At 52.1% G+C, this 26,027-nt stretch overlaps 7 protein-coding genes across 7 annotated transcripts; 3 read left to right on the top strand and 4 right to left on the bottom strand.

The window, feature by feature from the left end:
- Window positions 1–10: 10 nt before the first annotated feature.
- COCSADRAFT_34933 (uncharacterized protein) lies at window positions 11–2,420 on the bottom strand. The gene is made up of 3 exons (XM_007699344.1): window positions 2,218–2,420; window positions 2,070–2,158; window positions 11–2,013 (listed from the first exon to the last, which is right to left on the bottom strand). The coding sequence occupies exons 1-3, from the start codon at window positions 2,231–2,233 to the stop codon at window positions 295–297; spliced, it is 1,824 nt and encodes a 607-aa protein (XP_007697534.1). The 5' UTR covers window positions 2,234–2,420; the 3' UTR covers window positions 11–294.
- Window positions 2,421–3,437: 1,017 nt separating this feature from the next.
- COCSADRAFT_34932 (uncharacterized protein) lies at window positions 3,438–4,325 on the top strand. The gene is made up of 3 exons (XM_007699343.1): window positions 3,438–3,770; window positions 3,837–4,075; window positions 4,134–4,325. Exons 1-2 carry the CDS (start codon window positions 3,607–3,609, stop codon window positions 4,036–4,038), a joined length of 366 nt encoding a protein of 121 aa, XP_007697533.1. The 5' UTR covers window positions 3,438–3,606; the 3' UTR covers window positions 4,039–4,075; window positions 4,134–4,325.
- Window positions 4,326–4,504: 179 nt separating this feature from the next.
- Window positions 4,505–5,960, top strand: COCSADRAFT_34931 (uncharacterized protein). The gene is made up of 4 exons (XM_007699342.1): window positions 4,505–4,743; window positions 4,798–4,913; window positions 4,975–5,305; window positions 5,367–5,960. Exons 1-4 carry the CDS (start codon window positions 4,656–4,658, stop codon window positions 5,582–5,584), a joined length of 753 nt encoding a protein of 250 aa, XP_007697532.1. The 5' UTR covers window positions 4,505–4,655; the 3' UTR covers window positions 5,585–5,960.
- Window positions 5,961–7,365: 1,405 nt separating this feature from the next.
- COCSADRAFT_112734 (uncharacterized protein) lies at window positions 7,366–8,702 on the top strand. The gene is made up of 2 exons (XM_007699685.1): window positions 7,366–7,706; window positions 7,777–8,702. The coding sequence occupies exons 1-2, from the start codon at window positions 7,543–7,545 to the stop codon at window positions 8,675–8,677; spliced, it is 1,065 nt and encodes a 354-aa protein (XP_007697875.1). The 5' UTR covers window positions 7,366–7,542; the 3' UTR covers window positions 8,678–8,702.
- A 5-nt stretch (window positions 8,703–8,707) lies between these two features.
- Window positions 8,708–10,777, bottom strand: COCSADRAFT_112731 (uncharacterized protein). Its single transcript, XM_007699684.1, has 2 exons — window positions 9,888–10,777; window positions 8,708–9,820 (listed from the first exon to the last, which is right to left on the bottom strand). The coding sequence occupies exons 1-2, from the start codon at window positions 10,528–10,530 to the stop codon at window positions 9,126–9,128; spliced, it is 1,338 nt and encodes a 445-aa protein (XP_007697874.1). The 5' UTR covers window positions 10,531–10,777; the 3' UTR covers window positions 8,708–9,125.
- Window positions 10,778–11,044: 267 nt separating this feature from the next.
- On the bottom strand, window positions 11,045–19,415 carry COCSADRAFT_85651 (uncharacterized protein; the record flags this gene model as incomplete). Its single annotated transcript, XM_007699683.1, has 6 exons — window positions 11,045–11,826; window positions 11,877–16,049; window positions 16,098–16,292; window positions 16,348–17,026; window positions 17,079–19,171; window positions 19,286–19,415. 6 exons carry the CDS (start codon window positions 19,413–19,415, stop codon window positions 11,045–11,047), a joined length of 8,052 nt encoding a protein of 2,683 aa, XP_007697873.1.
- A 4,730-nt stretch (window positions 19,416–24,145) lies between these two features.
- Window positions 24,146–25,957, bottom strand: COCSADRAFT_137921 (uncharacterized protein). Its single transcript, XM_007699682.1, has 4 exons — window positions 25,700–25,957; window positions 25,160–25,640; window positions 24,883–25,099; window positions 24,146–24,825 (listed from the first exon to the last, which is right to left on the bottom strand). Exons 1-4 carry the CDS (start codon window positions 25,872–25,874, stop codon window positions 24,553–24,555), a joined length of 1,146 nt encoding a protein of 381 aa, XP_007697872.1. The 5' UTR covers window positions 25,875–25,957; the 3' UTR covers window positions 24,146–24,552.
- Between the last annotated feature and the right edge of the window lie 70 nt (window positions 25,958–26,027).

The following is a 26,027-nucleotide window of genomic DNA, read 5'->3' as shown; positions in this document are numbered from 1 at the left end:
TGCAATCTGACGCGGATTCAAAAGGCAACATGCATTGAACAAGAGAGGGTCGAGGCTGTGTATGATAGGCCATCAGACTACGTATATGTAGGTAGCGTAAAGGGCAAGGGCGCTCAACCCCGCCATCTAACCACGTCTCCCGCTTCATTCTCAGTATCAGAGCGTCCTTCAAAAAGCCAGGTCGATCCGGCTAGAACACATCATCTAGAACATGATCAATCACCGACCAGAGTGTGCTTGGATTCCTGGCCGGATTCCTGCCCGCATCTCTGGATAAAGTGATGGCGCAACCACTTACGCCTTGACAGTCCATACTTTGACGCTTGCATCTCCGCCGGCTGAGATGACCCTTGCTGCCTTTTCCCATGCCACACCGTTGACACCGTCTTTGTGGGCGTTGAGGGCCTTGATGCGCTTACCTGGATCCTCGGTACTCCAAACCATGACGTTGGTATCCAAACTGCCACTTGCCGCGTACTTTTCGCTCTCATCCCAAGCCAGGCAGGTGATGCGTGCAGTGTGGGCACTCCATCTGTCCGTGATGAGGTTCCAGCTTTCGCTTGCATCGTACGCATATATCTTGCCATTGGCCGCACCGACGGCGAGCTTGTTACCTGACTGCGAGAAGGCAAGCGCTGAGATTGGCGAAGTAGCGCGGCGCAACACCGTCTCGGTGTCCTTGAGCTCTGTGCCTGAAAGCGTGTAGATATGCACAAGCTTATCATCTCCACCCACAGCTACAGTAGTACCATGCGCGGCGATGGATGTAGGCGTGTACTTGACTGCTATTGAGCTGACTTGAGCGCCCTTGAAGTAGACGGCGATGGCATCGGATGAAGGGATGAGCACCGTGCTGGATGTCGCAGCGACACCCTTGGGCTGGAACTTGAGGTCATGCGCTTCTCCAGTGAAGATCTTGTCCGGTGCCGAAATGGAGCGCAACGTGTCGTCCCAGCCAACGCTGTAGAGTTCCTTTCCGCTACTACTGTTCGATGTGGTGATGCCAGCGACATAGCTGGTATGGGCTGCGCCTTCAACCTTGTCGGCCAGCCCTGTTGTCGTGTCCCATGCAAGGACGCGCCCCTCGTAGCTGCCGGTGGCGAAATTCGAACCTGCTATCGCAGCTGATGTGATGTTCTTCTGGTGACCTCGAATAACGCGCGTTGGCTTGGAGTTGCCATCAAAGAGGTAGTTTAGGTTTCCATCCAGGTCGACACTAACAATCAGACCATCGCTGCGGCCTGTGGGCCAGACTACGCCGACCTGCTGATCAGGCACACTGACAACACCTTCGTCGCCCATCCTCCACGTCTGGATCGCCTTGCCGGCTTCGGGGTCCCAGATGCGTACCGTCTGGTCAGCACTAGCAGTGACGAACCTATTCGAGTCCTTGGACCAAGAGATACCAAAGATACTACCGGTATGGACTCCCTCACCGATCTGATTCTTGGCCTCGCCAGTCTTGCCGTCGTATAGCCAGATGCGCTTGTCGGCGCCCACACTGGCGAATACGGAGCCATCGGGCGAGAAGGCGGTGCCGAAAACGAAGCGGTTGTGTTGCCCGCGCAGGCTGGTGTTGAACTTGAAGGGGGCACCGTGGTAGAAGACGAGGCTGGTGTCATCGGAGCCGGTGGCTGCGCGTAGAGGGCGTTGCTGGCGGATGGAGACACAGTTGATTTGCGACGAGTGGCCTGAGATCTCGCCCACGCTGTTGCCGCTGTCTGCGGTGATGCAGTGGCCGAAGCGCTCCTTGCCGTCGCCTACGGCAATGATGCGCTGCGAGTCGCCGTCCCAGGCCAGGTCGTTGATGCGGCCTGCGATGATGGGGTATTCGCCCTTTGTTGCACCCTCGCCGGCGCAATCCCATACTCTGACCATGCCCGAAACATCTCCGCTGGCGACATAGAAGCCCGAGGGCGAGAAGCGGGCGACAGTTGTCTGTGTAGTGTGCTGGGTGTACTGCTTGCTGACGGCGGGATCGTCAATGGAGCGCAGAAAGATGGATTTGCCAGACTGTAAGCACTCAATTAGCTTCGCAGCGCATGGGCAAGTACAAGATCAAAACATGCCGCATAGGCGATGCGCTCGCCCTTTGGGTCGGATGAGAGGGGCGTGGCCTGTCCGCGCGTGGTTGTAGGCGAGGCAGCCCATATGGCGTCTGTGGTAGTGGTAGCTTATCAGTGGGTGTGTTGCACTGCATATGAGAGGACTGCGTACCTGAGACAAGGGACATGGCGGGCGATGTGCTACTACAGGCAATGCTGGCGATACAATGGCGAAGATGAAGACGACAGAAGACAGAGTTTCTCCCTCACAATGGACATGGGCACTACGACATTGCCAGCGGTGGCTTCTGCCTCGTCACCGCCAACGTACGTGCTTGGGTACGTTTCAAGCGTCGACCAGCCGCGAGTAGCGGGGCAGGTGGGGGGGAGGGGGTTGCAGCTGTCAACTCAGCCTCAGTGCTATACACTTACCCCTTGCCCTCTTTAATTAAATTCATATCATGAATAATACCTGCTTGGTGATGACTTGACCCAGATATGTTTTCTACTCTCTAGACGACATAGAGTTCTGTTTTCTACCTAGGTCTCAAGATCTCTTCAGCTACGCAGATTCGGAAACTACGTGTTACCACGTGACTTCACTCAATTGAGTTGTGGTTTCTAACAGACCTAGCCAATTGCAAGATTATCACATGACCAGAATATCTTCACAAAATAGAGCTATAACCGAGCAGCCTTGCTGTTTTATCATCTGCTTCGAAAGGTAAAGAGAACGGTAATAACTGCAAAAAAAAAATATGCTTGCCTGGTAGTGACAATTATCGCAGACTGGACATTCACGTACATAGTTTTATGTACTACGTAAAATGCACTTGGATAGACGTTGTCAAGAAGCGCGTTCTTAGCACGTACTCTAGGTGTAGGCATTAATATTTTGATCTACTAGCTAATTGTCTAATATACAAGCTAGAGAATCGCTACAAAGGCTTCGTGATACTAACAATCCATCTCATACATGATATACTACATTGTCCTCTGTATCATCAGTATCATGGCCATGGCCGCGACGTGTCACAGGTCGTCTCTCTCCCAGCTGCAGTTGCTGCTCATGTGCATACCAGGCTAGAATGCCCGGTCATGCCATTGACGACGCGTTGAGTGACGTCGACGAGACACTCACCATGACAGCTCGTACACTATTGCTGAAGCCAGAACCAGCATTATGCCAGGCACTCTGGCCAAATCTTCCACGTCCACCCATGCCGTGTCCGCGTCCAAGTACATCTGCAGCGAGAAGAGGCTGGTCGATTTGGCCAGACCGAAACCCAACAAGCTTGGAATAGTTTCCCAGGCTGCGTATCTTGGCGCACGTCATTCTCCTGTCCGTCCTCAAGCACCATCCGCTTACTACCGTGTACATTTATATAGTAATACTACATTACCCTGCTACACCATTCTCCAAATAATACACACCTCGTAAATTTGTCAATCGCTTTCCCAAGCACACTCGTGTCTCTCGCTCTTCTAACACCACCAACGGCGGCCAATCGACTAGTCCTGCAACAAGACACCATCACGACACAATAATCAATCAAGCACAATGTGTATCATGAGGACTTATGAGACGCGTGGACGCACTGTCGTCGAGCCACCTCCCCGGCGCGGAAACTTCACTTCACACCCGCCAGCCGGTGTCATGCGCTTGCCACGTGAATGGCGCCGTACAGAGAGCATCAGCGATGACGGCCGCTACGTTGAGTACAGGTAGGTACCTAGACTTCCCCTTGGTCGCGGTGAAATACCTCGCGAGAACCTAACACTCTAATGCAGGAGATCACGATCACGATCCCGGCCTCGAGTGATCGAGTACTATGAGGAGCCGCGCCGCAGCACCACTCGCGCCAGGAGCGTGTCGAGGCGCCGCATCGGTGATGTTGAGCGCAGGACGCCCAGAACAAGCTATGTAGATCCACGCGGCAGCTACGTCGACGAACGCATTACCAGGAGAAGTGTCAGCCGGGTCAGGCACTGAATGGGTCTCTTTTAATGAATACGATGAATCTCAAAATGTAAGACTCTTGTGCAAACATGCATTGTGAATGCCGTACCGGAGCTGATACGCGCCAGTACAAAAGCGTCATGGACACTAGTTTTTCTCTCTACGTCCAGGATGCCTCCAAGAGTTTTTTCGGTTACGAACGTTATGATAGTCAGATAATGAGCATAAATTCCTACACAGTCTTCTTCCCAATTTCTCTACAGCGAGGCAACCATCCGATGTTCGTAATCACAAATGACGTACGCTTGTCTGCCTGCCTGCCTGCCTTTGACCTGACTCGAAGCATATTAACCGAGGAAGATGGAATCCGTCCAATCACAACCATTCATCTCCAGGCATCCCCATGATTCGTAATAGGAATCGAGGACCAGCGTACCTTCCTAGGGCGTGAAGTCCTAGTCGCTTGTCGCTACACGCTCCACTGTGGGTATCTGGATCAAAGTCTCTCATACCTTCGTTTGGCACCCAAGGTGAGCGAAGAGAATAGGAGAGTCATATAAATAATCGCTCATTCTGCACATTCTTCACATTCAACAAAGATACACTTACCTTTTTTCCTCACAATTTTCTATTCACAAACACGCATCGCAATGGCCTCAAATCCAATGGGCAAGTGCTGCATTGTCGGCGTCAAGCACCAAGGCACACCCAAAGGCAATGTCAAGCAAATCGGCAACAGTAAAATAATACCCCGTCCACGACCAGCATTCCCCCAAGACTAATCAACAAAAGTCCGCACATACTTTACCTATCCCGAAGACGGCAGCACCCAAAATGCCATCCTAATCATGACAGACGCCCTGGGCATGGACTTTCTCAACGCTCAGCTCATTGCCGATCAATTCGCCGTACGTTTTCTTCTACTGCATATAATACGTTTCTTTCGATATTAAAAACCCACGCAATCAGGCCAACGGTTACTTGGTCGTCATCCCTGACGTCTTCAACGGCACCCACATTCGCTTCCCCATCCCATCTTCATTCAGCCTGCAGGAATGGGTCGACAACACCATGCCGCGACCACCCACCGTCGACCCCATCTATGAAGCAGTAATCAATCATCTTCGCAACGAGCTAGGCGTCAGGCGACTCGGCGGCGTAGGCTACTGTTTCGGCGGCAAATACGTGTGCAGATGGTTGAAGCCAGGCGGTCTGGATGCAGGATTCATTGCGCACCCAAGTTTCGTTGATGCGGACGAAGTACGGGGTGTATCGCGTCCCTTGAGCATTGCTGCAGCAGGTAAAAAATTACATCGATATTCTCATCCGAGTTTGCTTGAGTACTAAGATTCGTTAAACAGAAACCGATGAAGTCTTCCCCGCTGAGAAGCGCCGCCAAACAGAAGATATACTCAAAGAGACAAAGGTGCTTTACCAGGTATTTCTCTACTCGCATGTCGAGCATGGATTCGCTACTAAGGCCGATTTGGAAAATGATCGGACGAGATTCGCAAAGGAACAGGCGTTTTTTCAGGCGGTATTTTGGATGGATGAGTATGTCAAAAGGGGGCGAGACTGATGGGAATTGCACCTTACAACTCACTACACATTCATCACACAACTATGCAGCTTCTCTATCAATTCCACCTCAAAAACACACCGTGAACACCCTTCCTTGCCTCATTTAGCATACTCAAGACGTTCATCCTCTCAGACAAAACTCAATCACCTACTTCTTCTCTTGCTCCTCCCCTTCCTCCTTCTCCACCTTCCCACCAACCCATGGCGGTTCCCCATCCCCATCGAACTCTGCCCACAAAAAAAACCCACACCCCTCCTTCCCTGGAACAAACCCCGCATGACACATCCACATATACCGTCCCCTTGACTCCTTCCTCTTCATTGCGCACCGCAGCACCGTCGGAATCCCACAGCGACACCTCGGCGTAAACCGCGGATGCAAACTCTCCTTGTACCACCGATACGTAACATTAATCCTTTTATTGCCAGCTAGGGGATGCGGATCGATAGCTTGCGCGGGCGCGATGCTGTGTTTCCACTCCTCCTGCATCTCCGCGTGCATGACTAATAAGGAATTATGGGGGAGGTGGATGCTAATCTGGCCCTGGGCATCCGCCGCCGACTCACCACCATCTGACGACGACGAGTCATCCTGCGCGACGACTTTACGAACCCGGAATTCCCGCGCGACACCGAGGCTCAGGCTTCCGATTACAGGGCGCGGACCGAGATAGGTGAGTTGGTCGGCGTGGTAGCCTACGCTTTGGTGCGGGCCGTCGTAGCAGTTTACGAAGGCGGTATTGGGGTGCCAGGGGTGAGGGGACTGGTGGGGGAGCTTTTGGGCGTTGGGGTAGTGAGTGCGGATTCGACGCGTGATTTCGGTGTTTACGGCTGTTTGGACGGCGGGGAGGGCCGCGAGGAGTGAGGGAGGGCTTTGGCGGACGTTCTTGAGAAAGGGAGGAGAAATTGTCAATATGGATATGGAAAAGAAAATGAAAAGGAAGAGGGGGTGGAGGAGATTGATTGGAAAACGCACATCTATTTGGCGCCCGTCGTAGATGTATTCCGTCTTTTGTCTTTCGACTTCTTCGAAACTGTTGACGTAGAATGCGTACGTGTGTGGACTCTGCACTACTCTGTCGAAGAGCTTGAATTCAAACCGGCTGTACGTCGATGATTCTTCTAGTAACTCCAAGAGAAGTGCGTCGGCTTGTTTGGCGGGGAGAAAGTTGTGGATGATGGAACATGGTGTATGTGTTTCAATGTCTTCCGGGCTATACAGGAACAGCGTCTTGCCTTTCTTCACTACAGACCTCTTCACCTGGGGTCTGTTTAACGGGACAATCCGGTACGAGGTCAATGACGATTGATATCCGACTGTAGCTGATACAGGTCGTTTTCTCACAGGCGACCTCGATGATTGTGCCAGGTACTCTGAGGCCTTCTGGACTGATCCGTCTGCCGCGAGTAGGGCTTCAAGCAGAACCGCGCCATCAACATCGGCATGTAAAGATGCCAGTATCGCTAGTTTGAAATCCGTAGATTCCTCCTCTTTCTCTGACTCCACACGCGTAGTCGCAACCGCGGGCTTCACCACCCGCTCATCCCGCTTCCTCTTGCGCGTCACAAACGCGTCCATCTCTTTCGTGTAAAATGCACGATACGGTCCTCATGACGAAACAAGCCGCATGCAGCAATTGGTAGTGCTAGACGCAAGTGGCAAACAGCCCCCAGGCTACAAACGCCTCCCAACGCGCAGTCACGGGAACAAAAAAGGGTCCCCCCCCTGCTACCCGGATTGCCAGCCCCGCCATAAGCTACCACTTGCGCCTCGGCCATAGTAGAGCACCACCCGCACTCGTCATCCGCGAAACCATGCATGCAGCACACCATCCCCCAGCTTCACTTCTTTTCCCGTCGCGCAAAGATGCGCCACATGCTGTCTAATCTGCACGCGCCATAGTCTGACCCTTCTTCTCTCTCTCGTTTTTTGCTCTTTGCAAGTCCACCGCCAACATGCTCGAGTTCCGCACCCAGGGCTTCAACGGCTATTCGGTCAAGTACAGCCCGTTCTTTGATTCGCGCATCGCAGTCGCTACGTCTGCGAACTTCGGACTGGTGGGGAATGGTCGGCTGTATATTCTTGGTTTGACAGCTAATGGGATAGTCGCTGAGAAATGGTATGTACTGACTTCTCACTTTACTCATTATACATGCCCAATCCTTTCACATGCTAACCACATAACGCAGGTTCGACACCCAAGACTCCCTCTTCGACAGCACCTGGTCCGAATCGCACGAGAACCAACTCCTAACCGCCGGCGGCGACGGCTCCGTCAAACTCTTTGACATCAACGTGCCCACGTACCCCATCGCCTCGTGGCAAGAGCACGCCCGCGAAGTCTTCGCTGTCCACTGGAACCTCGTCGCAAAAGACACCTTCCTCTCGTCGTCGTGGGACGGCACAATCAAAATCTGGAACCCCAATGCAAACGCTAGCATCACGACGCTGCCCACGCATTCCTGCACGTATTCCGCGGCGTTTAGTCCGCACAACCCAAGCGTCCTGAGCAGCGTGAGTTCGGATAGCCACCTCCGCGTATTTGATTTGCGCACGCCGGCGAGTGCGAGTAACCATCTCACGATGAGTCTGCCGATTCACCAGCCGCCCAAGGCGCGCATGGGGACTGCGGCGCCCGTCGGCATTGCGCCGGCGGAAGCACTAACACACGATTGGAATAAGTACCGCGATACCATCGTTGCGACGGCTGGCGTCGATCGCGTTATTCGCACATTTGATATTCGCATGCCGCAGCAAGGGCCGATTGCTGTGCTACCGGGCCATGAGTATGCGGTTAGGAGGTTGAGTTGGAGTCCGCATCTCTCGGACATATTGCTGAGTGCTAGTTACGATATGACGTGTCGGGTGTGGACTGATGGTAGCGCTATGGGTGTGGGGGGTGTGAAGCAGGAGAATATGCTTGAGGATCCTATGTTTTATGGTGGAGGTAGGGAGATGGGGAGGATGGGGAGACACACTGAGTTTGTGACTGGTGTGGATTGGTGTTTGTTTGGTGCAGAGGGTTGGTGTGCGAGTACAGGGTGGGATGAGAGAGTACTCGTGTGGGATTGTAGAGCTGTTATGCAATAAATTCATGACTTGTTTCCAAAGAATAACTATGCAATGCAGTCTTCTCATTTATGTGACAAGTGTCTAACTAACCAATCCCCCCCCCCATGTTTAAACAGCAACAGACAACATTCGATGTAAAAAAAAAATGAAATACGGATGAAATCAAAAATTGGTACTAGAAGAATATATGCAACTACACAACATTCACTTCCACCAACAAATGCCCTCAAAATAATGTGTAACATTCAGAAAAAGAAAAGAAAAAGAGATAGGGTATCATAATCCCATGTACACAAAACACCGCCTCAAACACCAAAATGCAACTTACCGTCTTTTACCAAAAAAAAGACCAAAGCAAACGCCATATACCATGCATCATGCACTTGTGTTGAAAAGAAAAAATCCATCATCTTGCAACGCAACCCATAATCTTCCCATCTTCTCATCTTCAAAAAGATAACCCCCATCACAAATCCCCAAGATTTAATATATCCTCCAATGTCTCATCCATATCCGCCATATCCTGCACACTCCCGCCTTGCCAATGCAACCCCACCTCTTCATCCACCATCATCGCATCTCCAAAATCCACAGTCCATGTTTCGGGCGCAAAGGCGAGTTTAGTATCGCCATTGGTGTGCCCGTTCGTCAGCGGCTTAGAAGAAGCAGACGTATCGTAAAGGTCTTCGATGCCCTCCGTATCCAGGAACCGGGAGTGCAAGATAGACCCGGCGATGAACGGAGTTTGGCCGAGGTACCCATCGCCGAGTTCAAGGGCGAGCCGCAAGTCTTCTGTGCAAAGTGGTTTTCTTTTACGTCGTTCTTCGGCTTCGATGGGGAGTTCGCCCGCAGGACCGCGCATAAGCTCACCCTTTTCTGCGAGCCGTTCTTCTCGTGCTTGTTTCTTTTTGAAGTCGCTCGTGCGGACGTAGCCGAGGCCGTTGCTGCAGACTTTGCCTAGGAGGTTTGCGAGGGCTTCTTTGATGTATGTTTCGGTTGCGATGTTGAGGTAGTCGGGGCAATCGGGCGTGTGGCCTTGGGGGAGGCCGTATTCGTAGCATATGGGTAGGAGGCGGTAGGATATTGTCATGGCGGTAGGGAACTCGTGGGTTTCGACGTACAGGGCGGACGTGTAGCGCTTGCGGATTTCGAGTTCCCAGTCTATGGCAGTGTTAGTATGCACAGACAGCAAATTTGTATGGTAACGACGGTATGTCATAATACGTACTCGTCTTTGCGAATCCACCACCTTGGTTGCTGCTGGGTCCAATGTCTAGCTGCTTCGCTCGTCTGGCATCGACATACTCCTGTACTGGTCCTGTCATGCCCACACTCAGCCCCCCCTCCAAGCCTGTACTCAACGGGCTCTCACCCGCTGGTATGCCCTTTAATCGCTTCCTCTCCCTGCGACTTAGTTGCATAACTTCATGTTTTAGCCGCTTCTCGCTCTCATCCCCTGTCCCCTTGACCGTCCCGCTCGTCGGCTTATCGCTGCTGCTGACCCAGCTTGCGATACCAGCTTCTGGTGGATCGCGCCATATATTCGCATAGATGGCTGTGAAGAGGGCATTGTGCGCGTGTTCAAGGGCGGGCGTGGTCAAGATCTTGGATAGCTTCTGGGAGAGTTCTTCCTGGTTGAGATTGCCGAGGAGAAAGTAGGAGAGCGTTTTCTTGTAGACTGTCCAGTCGGCGTCGCTGATAGCGCCCTTGACAGCCGCATATAGGGGCTCGACATCTACGCGCGGGCTTCGTGGCACACTGGGCTTCTTGCTGAGGTCCGTTTGAAGGGTCATGAGGTTGGGCAATGTGCCCGAGGAGAGAGTCGGTGTCGTCGCGACATTCATCTCATTCGGCCGTATCGTACCTGCCATGATGGCGGTGGAGACGCGCCGTGGTGGCGCTCAATGCGTGGTGATGTGCGCGTTGCGAGTTGGTCGCGCAGTAGGACAGATGCGCGTGCCGACGGCCGAGATGAATACCCAGCGAGGGACAGCGATGGAGAGACCTGAGCGCTTATGTAAATAGATAACCCAAGTCGCAGAAGCAGCCGCTATTGTTCCCTGATGACGGAGAGATGCAGCGGGTCTTGTGCGGGGTGTGGGTTGATGGGACGGCTTGCAGTTGTGGAGAGCGTGAGGTCAGAGCTCGGGGGTCCTGCGGAGTTGACACTGAACCGCCTAACAAGGTCTCCCACAAGTACATGTCAAACCCGCCGGATTCAATCTCTTCCTTCGCATACTACCTCAGAGGAAAGCATATACTGTACCAACTCGCAATGCTATTAGGAAAACATCATAGTGCATCATCACAATTATTTTAGGTCTTATGCTGATGCTGAATGCCGCCCAGGTAGGCTTTTCTTTTCTACCCATATACACAATCCCATCACGAATCATCGCCAAACACATCTCCCAACTCAACCTTTCCGACACTCCAGATTTCACGTTCGTCCTCAACCTCATCACTAGATAGACCGAGACCACCTGCTCCACCCTCTGCTTCCTTCCTTTCTCTTGCTTGCGCTGCTAGCCTCATGGCCACACGCTTGAAGTAGTCTCCCATGCTACGTTGCTGACCAGGAGTCAAGCTCTTGCCTAGACCAGTCATGTACTTGTCGAACACGGCACTTTCCTCGTCTACTACAGAGAAGATGCTAAGGAAAGCTGCCTCTGCAGCCAGCTTAACTGGAATGACGGGGTCACGAACAGATGCGAATACCACTGGTACAACCAATGGAATATGCGGCCGGACGAGCTCGTTGTGTTGCCGCGAGACGGTTCGAAGCACCACAAGTGCCAATCGCCTCGTGTCCACAGGATGACCCGGCTCAACAACAGGTGCAAGAGCCTCGAAAATGGGTTTTGTATGATCGAAACTCTTGTTGCTCTTCTCAGACAGCAGGTACTTGCCCGCTGCAAGGACTGAATTGTCCGAGATGAACGGCTGTGAGTGTGCGATGCCCTGGCAAATTATGGAGACAGTCTCATCAGCAAAGGATTCTGTCAACGCTTCGGGTGCATCGAGCAAGATAGCATTGAGCGCTAACACAGATGCTTTGTTGTAATGTGTAGTGAGGACGCGGGCCTTGAGCAGGCTGGAGGCAATTTCCTCAGGTAGGCAGCTAATGAGGGCACCCAAAAGTCGAGCATTTGTAATGGCCATTGCGTCTAGACGGTGTTAGTGGATTGCAAAACTGTATCATCGATTCTGTTCTTACCATTCGATTCATCAGTCTCAGTATCAATGAGACCCAGAATGGCATTCCTGCTCGCTTCGCTCATGTTCTTACCCGCCTTGCTCACTACTTCAAACAAGGCTTTCAGCATAGCAGTCTTGACGGCCTCATCACTTGTCTTGGATCCCGTCACTAACTCGGCAATCAGAGGGTCCACCCTCGGTGTTAGCTTGATCAGTGTACCCAAAGCCTTGGCCGCTCGTGCTCGTAGGATATCAGAGGATGTATCTGCGAGTGATTTGGCAAACGTTCGTTGCAGTTGCGGTAGGAAAGGCTTGAGGAAGGTAGGAATCTTTCCTAGGAGATTGTTGAGCGTGAGTAGGATGGCAGCCTTGACGTCGACAGAGCGCTCTGTAACTACACGAATGAGGGGTCCAGTGATTTGGGTGACAAATGGTTGCAAAGCTTTGGCGCTTGTACGGTCAATAATATCAGAAATAGCCAATGCAGACTGTGTTCGCTGCTCAACTGATCCGTTCATGAGACCTTGCAGGAAAATAGGCAAGATGGCGTTGATACCCTTTGGAAGTGAGAAACCTGGAAGATCTGCACCCGCAACACCGACTTGGTTGAGTGTTTGGCGTGTAGAAATGACGAGCGACTCCATTTCTTCCTTTCGTAGCCGCTTCGATGTGAGGGTACTGAGCGCAGTCCATGCTGCTTTGACGACCTCGGGATCGCTATCGTCAAAGGAAATGAGGAGCGCACGAATAAGATCGGGATAGTACCTGGAAAAGTCGACATCCGCTTCCGCGAAGAACTTGGCGAGGTGCATATCCGCACGTGCACGTCGCTTCTCGTCGTCGTGCTTCGACAAAGCAAGCATGACACTCATGGCGGTATTGAGTCCATCAAACTCATCCACAGACAAGAGTACCTTGTCGAAAGATGCTTCCAATTCTGACTTGAGATCTTCGTCCTTTGAAGCAATGATATTGTCCATGATAGTATTGAGGATATTTGGCAATCTCCTAGACATGGCAGAGCTTGCAACTTCAGCCAGCGATGCAATGGCGCGAGCATTGAAGGCAGACATCGGAGAAGTAAGAAGCGTTGGTAGCAGATTTGGCAGGATGATGCTGGACCTTGCCTGATCTGTGAGAAGAGTGAGAAGTGCCGAAAGGGCATTCTGGGCGTCATCCTCTGATCGCAAAAGGTTGAGTAGATATGGCAAGACCTGATCGACAGCCTTTTTGCCAAGAATTTGCTGAAGAGCATCGAAAGCATCCGCGGCAGCTTCTCGCACGTCTGCATTGTGATCCACCAGAGCTGTTCGGACGACCTGTATGAGTGTCTTCTCATAATCCTCAAGCTGCTCTGGTGAAGCAGCTGCGATGAGTTCTCGCAAGGCAATGCAAATACCCTGCTTCGTATCGGTATCGGTGGTGTGAAGACCTTCTTCCAAAGTAGGCAACAAAGTAGCCAATACACCATCTCCAGCCTTTCGAATGAGTTCTCCAAGAGCATTGCTGGCAATGACCTTCTGCTCCATGTTCGAGCTTGCCAAGCGACGAATGATAAGTTGTGTGAGCGTAGGAATAAGTTCCCGCAGGGTACGAGGACTGGCAACCAATGCCTTCCAGACGGCGACGGATGCAGTGCGTACCAGACCCGAAGTATCGCACCTGCATATGTACAACGCAGACAAGACCTTGTTTCGCTTCTCTTCTCCGAGTACTTCGAGTAGAGACTGGCCGGCTTCTTTGGCACCCTCTTCCACCTCTTCTTCTTCCACTTTGCCACTGATACCAGTGAGGTTGAAGAGGAGATCTCCAACAAGCTCGACGGAGCTGAGACGGATGCGGTAGCTGTCGTCCGCAAGACCTCTTTCCAGTTCGGGAAGCAGGAGATCGATGGCCTTGGTAGCGAAATTCTTAACCAAAAGACGACCAGCGCGCAAGGCAGTTTCTCGGATTGATTCGACATCATCTGCAAGACCACCAAGAATTGGGGGAATAATCTTGCTGAGATAGTTGGCAAAGCTGTTTCCGAAACAGACCGGCAAGAAGATGAAGAGCGACATGAATCCTTCGCGGACTGAAGCTCTGCTGCTGGCCACATTCTGTAAGATACTTGGAAGCGTTTCCTCCAAACGTCCAGTACCAAGCCCTGCGAGGACTTCCGAGAGTGCTTGTGCAGAACCAAGTCGGTCTCCCGCACCTGTGTCGGACTTGAGTGTAGCCATAAGGCTCGGAATGAGATCGGGCAGCGCATCTTCTCCAAGCTTTTCCACGAGCGAACCGAGTGCTTTGGACGCGGTCGCACGCGTGGCCGGTACAGGGTCCACAATCGCAACGCGTAAACCAGCGACCAAGATTGGCAAATGAGAGATGAGATCCTTTCGCTCTGAAAGGTATGCCAAACTTCCAATGATCTGGGACGACTTTCGCTTGGTACCCGATCGATCTCCCAATCCTCGTTCCAGAATACGAACTACCAGAGCGAGAGATGGAGCGTCTAGGAAATGGGCGAATTGAATCTTGATTAGCGCGTCAAGGGCATCATCGGTGTATTTCGTAGGGTCACTAAGAGCCTTGAGGATGATGTTGACGACACTCTTGATCTCAGGGTTGCTAATGACTTCTCCGAAACGTTGCAAGCTTCGGTTTGCTGAAGCCCTTACTTCCTTGTGACTGTCTGTCAAGACGATTGTAAGAGGCGGGATGATATCGGGCAAGCTGAGAGCTAGCTGGTTCGGGTCCAGGTAGGCCATTGCGCCCAACGAATCGCAGGCACCCTTCTTACTGCGCCATTGGTCCTCGTCGAGACCATCCAAGAGTATTGGGAGCACCTGCTTCACTCCAAAGGAACTGAGTGTGGAGAAGCAGGTTTTTGCTGCGTCAAGACAAGCCTCGCGAACGTCTGCGCTAGTATCACCAAATCCAGCGAGTAACTGTGGGACGAGCTGAATGACATATGGCTCGAACAAGCGGCCCATAATCAAGGATAGCAGCTCATACGCTAGGTATACTCCTTGCCTCTGGTTAGGGTCCTTCTTGTTGTCACTAGCTCCCTTGAGCGTAGACATGATACGATATTCCTTGAGTACCATCAAACCCTTTCCTCGGACGATGCCTGCAAGTCCGTAAGCAGCACCGCGCCGTGAGGCATACTTCTTGGACTGTAGCAACTGCTCCATCATCTGGTTGATGTATGTTGGAAGTTCCTGTTCCGACGTGAGAACCAGAGGCGGGAGACATTGCGCGACAGCATATTGCACTGTCTCTGAAGGTGTACTAAGTGTCGACAACAACCTTTGCACGACCTTTGGAACTCGCTCATCTCCAGCAGTTAAATGACGGCCGAGCGCACCGTAAAGGATGACGACTGCTTCGTTGACTTGATCATACATCTCGGATTTGCGATCAGGTGCTTCGAGCGCATTCTCGAAAAGTTCCATCAATGGCTCGACCTTGGTCTGAGCCTTCGCTGAGATAACTGATGTTGCTGCTTCTATCAATTCGTCTCGGACTGCGGGGCTGCGATCTCCTAGAGGGCCCTCATAAATTAAAAAGTTGAAGAACTCAGGGAGGTCGTCGGGCTTGAATCCCGGAGTCATTTCCTTGAAGGTGAGTGCAATGCCATCTCTGCTCTCCCAAGGATCTCGCAGATCAACCTTTCGGGGCATACCATACTCGTCACGCTCTGGAACCCGCGGCTTGGCCTTCTCTGTGTATGACTCGCGAAGCCTCTTCAAAAGGTCGTCGAACGTCTCTGGGTATCTAGTTATGATCTCGCCGATAGATCGAGCAGCAGCCCGTCGAAGCGGTTTATCCAGTGAATCGAGATATGGTAACATCTGTACACCCGCTTCTGGCTTCAACTCGAGATCATTCTCTTCCCAGATTGTCTGTGCAAGTTCTGCGTTTTCTGGTACATCGTCATGACAAGCAATCCAGATCTCTTCGCTAAAGGTCATGCCGTTCATGTCTAACTCAGCATCTATGGCTTGAAGAGTTGCTGTTCGGACACCAGTCTCTGGTACGATGGTTCCGCGAAGCAGGGCTGTCAGCTCGTCGTTGGTGATGTTCGGAGCCAGACCACGAGCAAGATCCAAAAGACAATCCTTGATCAACTTATAGTGTTGTTGGTACCGTTGCATTGACCACACAAGAATCTCTAGCATGTTTTTGCGTGGAAGACGGGAGTCAGTGCCTGTGATCAATTAGTTCCTAACCTTACCATTTTCGACGGAGCACTTACAAGAGTTTGTATGAAATGCAAGAATCTCGATGGCGAGGATAAGCTGTTCATCAACTTCCTCAGCCAAGGGTTTTCCTATACCACCCTTTTCCAAAACCAAGAAAATGAGGGGTAAACAGTATGCGAGAGATACAGCGTCCAATGGTCTTTGCTCGCTCAAGAAACGAATTCGGTACATGACGCGTGTTACAAGGTCTGATAGCATTAGCACATATGAGCATACAGTCAAACGGGGCGTAATTCAACTTACCACCAAGGTCTTCGTCCTCGTACTCTTTCGCGAGTTGTATGGAACCAATTGTTCGAAGTACAGCCACGCCAACAAATGGTCTTAATGGGCCCAAACGGCTAGAAATCTTTTCAGAACAGGCGATCAAAGCAGTTGCCGGGACATCTCCGAGGAGTAGTCCAGCGCCAGCGCGCACAGCTTGAATCAAAAGATCCACGGCCGGACCCATCCACTGATCTGCATCGGTAGGGGGGCCAGTTGCGAGGCTTTGGATGATGCCCACACCCCGCTTCATTCTTTGCTCGATACCAGAAACTTCTTTCCTGATGGCTGATTCTTTCGCCAACTGAGCATTGACCTTGGCTTGCTCATCTGCAGTAAGTTTCTTAGTCTGTCCTTTCTTTTGCGCCAGTTGTGCTCGGAGCTCCTCTTCCCACTTCAGAGTATCATAGTCCTTGGTGTTCTTGTCTATCACAACTGGCGCTTTCTTAGACAAGACATCGATGTAAGCCGTGCCTTCAGGAGTACGGAAAATGGCAGCTTCGGTCGGACCAACGGCTTCCAGCTGCTTTGGATCCAGGTCTTGACTGAACTGCTTTACTACGGCAGGCAAGGCAGCATCTGGAGCAACGAAAGCCATGTCGGCATAGGCACTATAGGCTGCCAAGCCAATAGCTGGAAATTGGTCATTGTCCTTGTTCTTCAAGGTACGTTAGCTATGAGATTTTCTAAGATTTCATAAATTGACATACCTCTGTAGACTCATTGACAGTCCGCATAAAGTCTTCCAGATTGTTCCGAACTACATCACCGGGGTCAACGCTCATGCGAAGACACAGCTCAATCCAAGACACTCGAGGAATGACTTCCTTTCTCGCCAAAACAACAAGGTTCATTGCTTGTTTGTGCAGAATTGAAGTCTCGATGCTTACACCATGTTTCTTTATCGTATCCGGGGGTAGACAAATACAGGCTAGAACTGCTCCAAGCTCGCTAGAGCCTGTTTTGGATGCCAGTGCCGCGCTGTCCTTGTCCTCAAGCTCGTTTGACTTGTACCATGACCATAATCCGTCTATGATGATGGCACTGATCTTCTCTGGGGATGCTTGGAGATATACCTGCGTCAGTGCTTGTTTAGCAGCGGACTTTGCTTTAGCAGAGATGCTCTGCGATACAATGAGGAATATGTACGCCTGAGCCCATGAATCGTGAACATCCTTGGAGGAAGATTGGGTGACGCTTGGCGCAACGGCATTTAACGCAAGTAATGCAATCGAGACATCCTCCTCGGCTGATAGTTTCGAGTACACTTTCGGGTTGAGGATGAAGGAAGGCTTTGGCTGCGTGGCGAGAGATTGTGAGATGACGTCGGATTTTTTGAAGATGGATGTTAGTTTCTCGTCCTTCATATTTTGGACTCTATCAATGAGAAGTGCAGCAACGTAGTGTCCTACTGTGGCCAAGCCACTTTGGGCTGCTGGAAGCGGATTAGTGTTGACATCTTGCCAGAGTTCAATGAGCTTTGGAAGCGTAGCCTGGCAGAAGGTAAGTACATCTGGTTGGCTCTGCTGCTCTTCAGACAGATTCCACCAAATGTCGGCTGCCCGGACAGCCCAGAGCCTCTTGACAGGAACACGCTTGTCCGCCATGCCTTTGATAAAGGCATCTGATACCGCCTTGTCGAGGGCAACGCCATTAGCTAGACCGAAGTTCAGATGGGTTGTCATTGATGACACTTCTGCAAGCACAGCTGGCTCACTCGCCTCCTTCAAGGCTACGGCGGCAATTCCTACAGGAATCTTCTTAGACAGTGAGGGAGATTCGGGTAGCGCTGTAAGCATCTGAGCGTGCAGGACCTTCTGGTCAGCACCCGAGACCTTGCCCTGCTTGAGAGGATTAAGGACTTCGTCTGCCACTTTGTCAATCTTGTCGCTGTCCTTTGATCTTGAGGCGAGGGCCTTGAAGGTGCGCAGGGAGCCAGCGCGAATCACCGGGTTGGTAGATTTGACGTTAGCCAGCAGCGGCTTCAGCATGTTGCCGAGGAGGATGTCTGAGAGGTCCATAGACTCGGGCAGGGCAAGGATCATAGGCGAGACAATGTCGTTGAGTACCACTTCAGGTGCTCTCAGGAGAGCCTTCTCAATGGGTTGGAAGACATTGGTGCGCAGCTCGTCCAGGGTAGGGAAGGTGTCAAAAAAGTCGTGCAGGGCGTTGGAGATGTGGTGTGGGAGTTGGCTTCTTGAGCCAATAATCTCTCTTGTGTAGAAGGCATAGTAGTCCTGCTTGTGATTTTCGAGGAGCGGCTTGATGGTTGGCAGGCGAGAAGAGACGCCTGCGATGACGCCGAGGAAGACGGCATTTCCAGCCGTGGGAGCGGAGCCCTTTGCGGTGAGGGTGGTGATGAGTTTGGAGAGAGCATCTTGTGCGATTGCTTCGGAGCGGAAGACAGCCCGCAGAGCCCGGCGAGTAGAGACGAGGGCAGAGTGTGCGAGACGGCCAGCTCGGCGGTCGCTGCCTGTGCCCACACACAACTCTACTGCGCGCGCATTGGCAAGAGCGACGTTCAGTCCGTGGGTTGCCCACGCATTGGGCGACTTTGCGAGTTGCAGAAGCAGCACCGAGCACCAGTCATTGAGCACAAAGGCATTGGAGTGAGCAATGCCCTTCTTCGCACACTCTTGCTGCAGGAACTTGACGATGGGCGGCAGCACCTTTGTTCCGTGTGGGCCCGTCACCAGCGACCTGAGGACGCCTTCGACGGCGCGGCGGGATTCGCGGTCATCGTATAGTGGATATGTCTCGAAAAGGGTTTCTAGGAGCGCTTGCAGGTCGGCAGTCACCAGCGCTGCTGCGCAGGACGGGGTCTCGTCAGTCTATGGCTGGTCGTATAAACACATACACACATGTATATACATATATGCATATATGGGTGGGTGCATTGGGGCGTCCAGGCACTCACAGTCATCTGCGACCTGTTGCTGCAGGCCCGACAGCTCGTGGATGCGGCGCTTGGTGGAGCTCGTGATGAGCTTCTGCCACAGTCTGTCGCGGTCCAGGGCCTGGGCTTCAGCATCCCCATTCACAGCCATGTCGTCCAGTCCATACGCAAAGGCCAGATGCGGATGCGGGGAGGTCGGCGGGGTGGTGGTGAGGAGCAACAATCGCGAAATGATAATGCCAAGATTTCTCGTCTAAGTATTTGCCCACCTGCGACGGACTACCCAGCGGCATGACATCGCTGCTCGGCGCTCAGTGCGCACTGCTCACACTCAGGGCTCAGTCAGCCGCCGTGTGGATCGCCCTGCCATCACCAAACCCCCACCACTGGACTGGCCTCGTCTCTGCCGCCCGCCGCCTAGCTGCTGCTGCTTCTCCACCAACTGAGCGTCCTCATGCGTCCCGTCTGTACCTCAGCCCTGCCCAATCTTGATCTCGCTCGGGATCAGGCTCCGAGGTATTCTATACGGCAGCCCGCTTGAACTACATCCCTGTCCCTCACCTCACTTAGCACCCCCCGAATCGTATCAATTAGCCAAAAAGAGAAAAGAAGACATTTGCCCCAGCCTTTCCCATGGCCAAAAAGAAGAAGCCAGCCGGCAATCCTGCACGCGGCTTTGCAACCACGTCTGTGGCCAGCAAACCTAAGCCCGATAGGTCAGCCGCTGACGCCCCAGCCAAAGAAGTTTCTCAAGTGCAGTCCAAAGAAAGCCAAGCAGCACCAGAGCCGGCATCTCAGGTACCCCAGCAGGCTACATTACCAAAAGAGGAAGTTGCACAAACTCCCGAAGAGCTCGAGGCCCAACTCGAGCGCGATGAGCTTCAGTTGTTAGTTGAAAAGCATGCTGCCAAAGTCCGCCGCGAATCCAGTCGCCATGTTACACGCTTCCAGACCGACCGCAGGCTTCTGCGCAGCCAGTCGTACTCTGTCGCTGTTCATGAATGGCTGCCCAGAGAGATCCTGGACAGCATCATACTCTTAGCACAGGCCGAGTCCAATGATTCAAACAGGAGGCAGGGCCAACAGTTATTTTTGAAAACTTTGAGCGAAGAAGATGCCATTTCTAAATTATGGACGCTTGATTTGACCCTCCGTGAACTTGGCTTCGCAGACAGTCACATCAAACCTGTCTTAACATGGCTCTGCGCCAACGCTGCTGGTGTCGATGCATCTTCTGGTATATGGGGCTTCCAAGAAGCCTTGGAATGGCTTGCACTCGACCAGTGTGAAGATTTCAGTTTTTCCTATGAAGAGTCACCCCCCAAACGTGCAGCTCTCGACGCTCCTCCTCCTTCGCGACCTGGTAAGTCGTCCACCTCCATGTAAACTTTAGTGCGCCTCGCTAACCAAAATTAGTTACACCACCCCGTGAACCACTGGCAAAGACCGCAGCCACACCAGCAGCCTCAACGCCTGCAAAAGCCAATGGGTCTACGCCTGTCGAAAATGACCAAAGCGATATCCATGTTAGCGATATCGACAGCGATATTGACAGCGAGGATCTTGTCCCCACATATCTCAAGATCAAGAGCAAACTTTACGAGATTGACCCACAGCTCGTAGAAACAAACATACGAAAGTCACAGAAGGGCGCAAAGTCGAAAAAGTCCGAGCCTGTTCCTCCCCAGACACCAGCTGTTCGAAAGTTACTCTCTCAGTTGCAACAGCTGAAGTCAGATTCTCTATTCGATGAAGACGAAGCAGAGGCAAGGTGGCCAGCCAGGCGCAATCAAATCGCCCAGAGCCAAGCCGAGAAACGGCAACGAAACGGCACACAGTCCCAGGTGCCACATGAGCAGAAAGAAAATGATGAAACCCGACCTTCAAAACCTACTGGAGCTAAAGTGCTCGTAACTGAAGTACCTCCAGCTGCCAGTCAAGACGAAGAGGATATGGATTTGCTCGGTCAAATGTTCTCTGCAGTTCCTGATTCGCCACCAAAATCAGAAACTACACCCAACGGCGCAGATTCTGCTGATGTGACTTTACGTGACTTTGGCAAGGCAAGCGGGTTATCTCCCCGCAAAGTGCTCGAAGAGGCGGTTCGCGCAAGGTATGGGACAAATGATCTCCGTTTTGAATATATCAGCTAAACATAGCTAGGGACTCTGGTGCGCGTTTGTCGTATGCAGTCATCTCACCTACCGTGTACACCTGCCGGCATTCACTTACTATTATTTGGTCAAAGGACGTCGATGTCGAATACGATACCGAAATTGCCGGAGTGACTACGACTCCTTATAGAAGACAAATTACATTTGCGGCAATCGACCTTGCAACCGTATCCACTGAGCAAAGTGAGAGCTACATCTCAGTCGTTGCGCTTTTCTCCATCTCTGTTGCCTCGCAGAAGGACGACAAGGTTCATCTACGACTGCCACCAAACTGGAGAGAACTTTATAGAGAATTTCTCGAAAGTAGAAAAACGCGTCTGGATGCTGCAGATCGTGACGCTATAAAGCGGTACCGTTCATTTGTCCAGGATCAAGTTGAAAATGAGGAGTCGGATGGTGTTGTTTTTACCAATCGCTTCAAGATGCGCAACCAGGCTGCTACAGGCTCTAGTGAATCAAACTCGGGGTACAACACGCCAATACGCCAACACGAGAGTCTAAGAGAGCTATGGGCTGCCAAAGTCTCTACTCCTTCATATCAACACATGCTTGTCGGCCGATCAAATCTTCCGGTCTTTGGTTTCAAGGAGTCCATTCTGTCGACGGTGGATAAGAACCAAGTTACCATAATTTGCGGTGAGACTGGGTGTGGAAAGAGTACGCAAATTCCAGCCTTTGTTCTCGAGCATGAGCTTGCACAAGGCAAGGTATGTAAAGTCTACTGCACTGAGCCCCGACGAATCTCCGCTATTTCGCTTGCGCAACGTGTGAGTGAGGAGCTGGGCGAGGGGCCGAAAGATCTTGGGACTATGCGCTCACTTGTCGGTTACGCAATTCGACTTGAATCCAAGATGTCATCACAGACTCGTCTAATCTACGCAACTGTAGGTGTTGTACTGCGTATGTTGGAGTCTTCGGGTGCTTTACAAGAAGTTACGCATTTGATCATTGATGAAGTCCACGAAAGGTCCATTGATACGGACTTTCTCTTGGTTATTCTGCGGTCGCTGATGGTACGTCGGCCTGAATTGAAGGTGATATTGATGAGTGCTACCGTTGATGCCGCCAAATTTTCGCGATACCTCAACGACGCACCGATTTTGACAGTGCCCGGTCGTACCTTTCCAGTGCAGACACGATACCTTGAGGATGCCATTGAGCTGACACACTATACGGGTGCATCCGAGCAGAACACCAACACTGCTACCAGCGACAACGATGAGGATGATGAAATCACAAGTGACAAATCTGGCATCCCTAGCAAACTCCCTGGTTACAGTGCTGCAACGCGCAATGTGCTCTCCAACTACGACGAATACGCCATCGACTACGATTTGATTACCCGACTTATTGAGACCGTTGCCTACGACCCGCAACTGAGCCGCTTTAGCAGCGCCATTCTTGTTTTCCTTCCAGGTATTGCCGAAATCCGCCAACTGAACGATATTCTGGCTGGCCACCCTTCGTTCAAAGCCGATTGGTATGTGTATCCATTACACTCTACAATCTCAAGCGAGGACCAGCAGGCTGCATTTTTGATTCCCCCGGCGGGCGTACGCAAGATTGTGCTCGCAACGAATATTGCAGAGACTGGAGTAACGATTCCAGATATTACCTGTGTTATTGACGTTGGCAAGCACAAGGAGATGAGGTTTGACGAACGGAGGCAGCTCTCACGTCTGACACAGTCTTTTATCTCAAGAGCCAACGCGAAGCAGCGCCGTGGCCGTGCAGGCCGTGTCCAGGAGGGATTATGCTTCCACCTGTTTACGAAATACCGTCACGATAACCTGATGGCTGAACAACAAACGCCAGAGATGCTGAGACTGTCACTTCAAGATCTGGTCATGCGTGTCAAGATTTGCAAGCTGGGAGATATTGAGGCAACACTTGCTCAGGCGCTCGACCCACCCTCGTCCAAGAACATCCGGCGTGCCATTGATGCACTTGTGGAGGTTGACGCGCTCACACCAAGTGAAGAGCTCACGCCACTTGGTCACCAAATTGCAAAGCTGCCACTAGACGCACACCTGGGCAAGCTCGTGTTGCTCGCTTGTACATTTGGCTGTGTCGACGTTGCCATCACTGTTGCTGCAATTCTCTCGTCCAAGTCTCCCTTCGTAACACCTTTCGGCGCAAAGCAGCGCGCTGATATAGCACGTCTTGGATTCAAGAAAGGTGACTCAGATCTACTGACAACCTACAATGCTTACAAAGCCTGGAAATCAGTATGCACAGCCGCCGGACGATCAGAAATGCAATTCTGCCACAAGAACTTCCTCAGCGCCCAGAACCTAGGCAATATCGAGGATCTCAAAGCACAGCTTCTCTCATCACTCGTAGAAGCAGGTTTTGTGCAACTGACACAAGACGAACGCCGGGCCCTGAACCGCTACAGAAGCACACAGCGCCACCGCGTATTCGTCGACGTACCACCCCAATACGACACCTACTCCGACAACGACCTACTCGTCAACTCGGTCATCGCAACAGCGTTTTATCCCAAGATGCTAACGCGCGAGGGCAAAGGATGGCGCAACATATCCAACAACCAGACCGTCAGCCTTGCACCCACATCTGTGAATAAGGGTTCGTCAACAGCACATTTCCTCTCTTACTACCACATCATGCAGTCGAGCAACAAGTTCTACAACGCTCACTCGACGTCGATTGCGTATCCCTTCGCCATGGCCCTCATGGTCGCTGCGGATCTCGACTTCAAACTGCACGCGGGTGTCATTAGTCTGCCGGGCAACGTAGTCAGGTTCTCGGTAAGAGAATGGCGCGCAGCCGTGGGCCTAAAAGTGCTGAGGCGCAGGGTCAAGGAGATCTTAGCGGGTACCTGGAAGCATCCTGCGCGGCAACTGAGCCATCGTGAGCAAGAGTGGTTGGACTTGTTTTTCAGGATTTTCGAGCAAAAGTTTGAGAAGGAAGAGAGGATTAGGGAGAAGGCGGCTGGAAAGGCGAAGTAGAAGGGTAGCTGACTTGCAATGGCAATGGGTATTTTTTTTCACACCAGGATATTTGACATGTATATTGTATTTGTTTTGCTTGAATGAGGCTCAATTGCAAAAATGGGTATGTATGTAAAGAGGAGATTTCTGCTTGCTGTTTTTATACAGATGGCTTTTCAAACTCGGCCTTGCCATCCTTGATGGTGGCATATCGCACTGTTCCAGACGCATCTGTGTTTGGTACGGGTGCCTTTGTGCCTTGTTCGCCAATCGACTTGATTTCTTCCTTGATTTTCCTCGTCACGGCGTCTTCAACGGCGCCAGGCGGGCTGTCGGCAATTTCATCGACGTCTCGTAGTGTGAGAACGTCACTGATGCGTGAAGCACGCGATTGGACGAGCATGGTGGTTGGGCCCTCGAAGCGGAGGAAGAGCTGGGCAATGTCAGTCAGTATGTGCAGTAAATAGTGTAGGCCATGTGTTCAACGCACCCTGTCTCCCCAGACTGTCCTCCGCATCCATGTCTTGAGGGTGTGGTATGTGGTGGCTAGCGCGCGCCATGTAGCCGTCTTGCTCATTGTTCGGAAAAACTGTGTATTCTGGACCAACGAGCCGAAGCCTAGGTCTGGAACTTGGAATCGCAAATTGGACGACTTGAAGCGGAAGGGGACGGGAGGGGTGTTGGAGGCTGTGTATGCTACCACATTGCTGTGTAGTAGGGTTAGTCAAAGATGATAAATGGTCGTTGCTCAGGGCAGAGGGGTGTACCTAGGGTGGGCTACGTAGCTCTCGCCAGCCTTGACGTGGACCTGGTAAATCTGGCCGTTTCCTGTCAGTGCGAGCAGACCTCGACCTGTGATGTATGTGTTTCCCCAATGTGCCAGGCCGAGCTTGACATTGTATTGCGGCTTCAGCTTCAAAGTGAGGCCAGTCCACGCAAGAAGTGCCTGCCTTTGGCTGATGATCCAGTCATCCCTTCCATCCAGATTTACGGACACAATACTCGATATCGGGGTCTTGGTGGAGATGAGGGCTGTGACGGGACTGGTCGACGACACTTTTTGATAGAGGAAGGGAATGCCGACGGGCGCGCGCTGAAAAGGCTCGAGGACGGAAAGAGTAGACAGGGTGTTTTCCGACTTGCCGCTGAGGCCGACGAGGGTGCCGCGACGGGTGTAGAGCGTCTGCGAGGCCGAGAGGGAGACGGAGAGGAGGGAGAAGGGCGTGCCGATGACGTCGAAGCGGGCGTCTGCGCAGGCCGAGTATTTTAGCAGGGTCGCTTCGCTAAGGCCACAGAGAAATGCATACCGGGTGTGTGCATGGGCGTGGCGGTGCCCTCAACACTGACTGCCTGCTGCAGGCTTGGTTCTGGCGACGGGCTGGTGGCCGAGATGTTAATGCATCGCGCCGCAATTGATGGGCGGCCAGCGGGTGCGCATGTGCGGGCCAGGTTCGCCCAGGGCGAGGCAGCCGTTCGTAACATGGCTGTGCCGGGCAATTGGCGTATATGTGTGGGTATCGAGATGAATTGTTGGAGGAGTACTAGTAACCGCAATGGCAGTTATTATTATTAGCAGTAGTTATCGGCCGGAATTAATTAGTCGTTATGATGCAAGCTCGCCCGCCCGCCCGCCGC

This window comes from Bipolaris sorokiniana, assembly GCF_000338995.1.
Source record: "Bipolaris sorokiniana ND90Pr unplaced genomic scaffold COCSAscaffold_4, whole genome shotgun sequence".
Taxonomy (NCBI): domain Eukaryota; kingdom Fungi; phylum Ascomycota; class Dothideomycetes; order Pleosporales; family Pleosporaceae; genus Bipolaris; species Bipolaris sorokiniana.
This window is presented reverse-complemented; position numbering and strand designations above follow the sequence as displayed.

Excerpts from the sequence above, each read along its gene's own strand:
- COCSADRAFT_34933 (XM_007699344.1), bottom strand. Across the intron at positions 2,014-2,069 it reads GCGAGCGCATCGCCTATGCG|TCTGGCAAATCCATCTTTCT; the intron begins GCATGTTTTGAT and ends GAGTGCTTACAG.
- COCSADRAFT_34932 (XM_007699343.1), top strand. The coding sequence starts at position 3,607 with ATGTGTATCATGAGGACTTATGAGACGCGTGGACGCACTGTCGTCGAG. Across the intron at positions 3,771-3,836 it reads GGCCGCTACGTTGAGTACAG|GAGATCACGATCACGATCCC; the intron begins GTAGGTACCTAG and ends ACTCTAATGCAG.
- COCSADRAFT_34931 (XM_007699342.1), top strand. The coding sequence starts at position 4,656 with ATGGCCTCAAATCCAATGGGCAAGTGCTGCATTGTCGGCGTCAAGCAC. Across the intron at positions 4,744-4,797 it reads TGTCAAGCAAATCGGCAACA|TCCGCACATACTTTACCTAT; the intron begins GTAAAATAATAC and ends AATCAACAAAAG. Across the intron at positions 4,914-4,974 it reads TCATTGCCGATCAATTCGCC|GCCAACGGTTACTTGGTCGT; the intron begins GTACGTTTTCTT and ends CCACGCAATCAG.
- COCSADRAFT_112734 (XM_007699685.1), top strand. The coding sequence starts at position 7,543 with ATGCTCGAGTTCCGCACCCAGGGCTTCAACGGCTATTCGGTCAAGTAC. Across the intron at positions 7,707-7,776 it reads GGGATAGTCGCTGAGAAATG|GTTCGACACCCAAGACTCCC; the intron begins GTATGTACTGAC and ends CACATAACGCAG.
- COCSADRAFT_112731 (XM_007699684.1), bottom strand. The coding sequence starts at position 10,530 with ATGGCAGGTACGATACGGCCGAATGAGATGAATGTCGCGACGACACCG. Across the intron at positions 9,821-9,887 it reads TGGTGGATTCGCAAAGACGA|ACTGGGAACTCGAAATCCGC; the intron begins GTACGTATTATG and ends ACACTGCCATAG.
- COCSADRAFT_137921 (XM_007699682.1), bottom strand. The coding sequence starts at position 25,874 with ATGTTACGAACGGCTGCCTCGCCCTGGGCGAACCTGGCCCGCACATGC. Across the intron at positions 25,641-25,699 it reads CACGCCCATGCACACACCCG|ACGCCCGCTTCGACGTCATC; the intron begins GTATGCATTTCT and ends CGGCCTGCGCAG. Across the intron at positions 25,100-25,159 it reads AGCTACGTAGCCCACCCTAG|CAATGTGGTAGCATACACAG; the intron begins GTACACCCCTCT and ends CCTACTACACAG.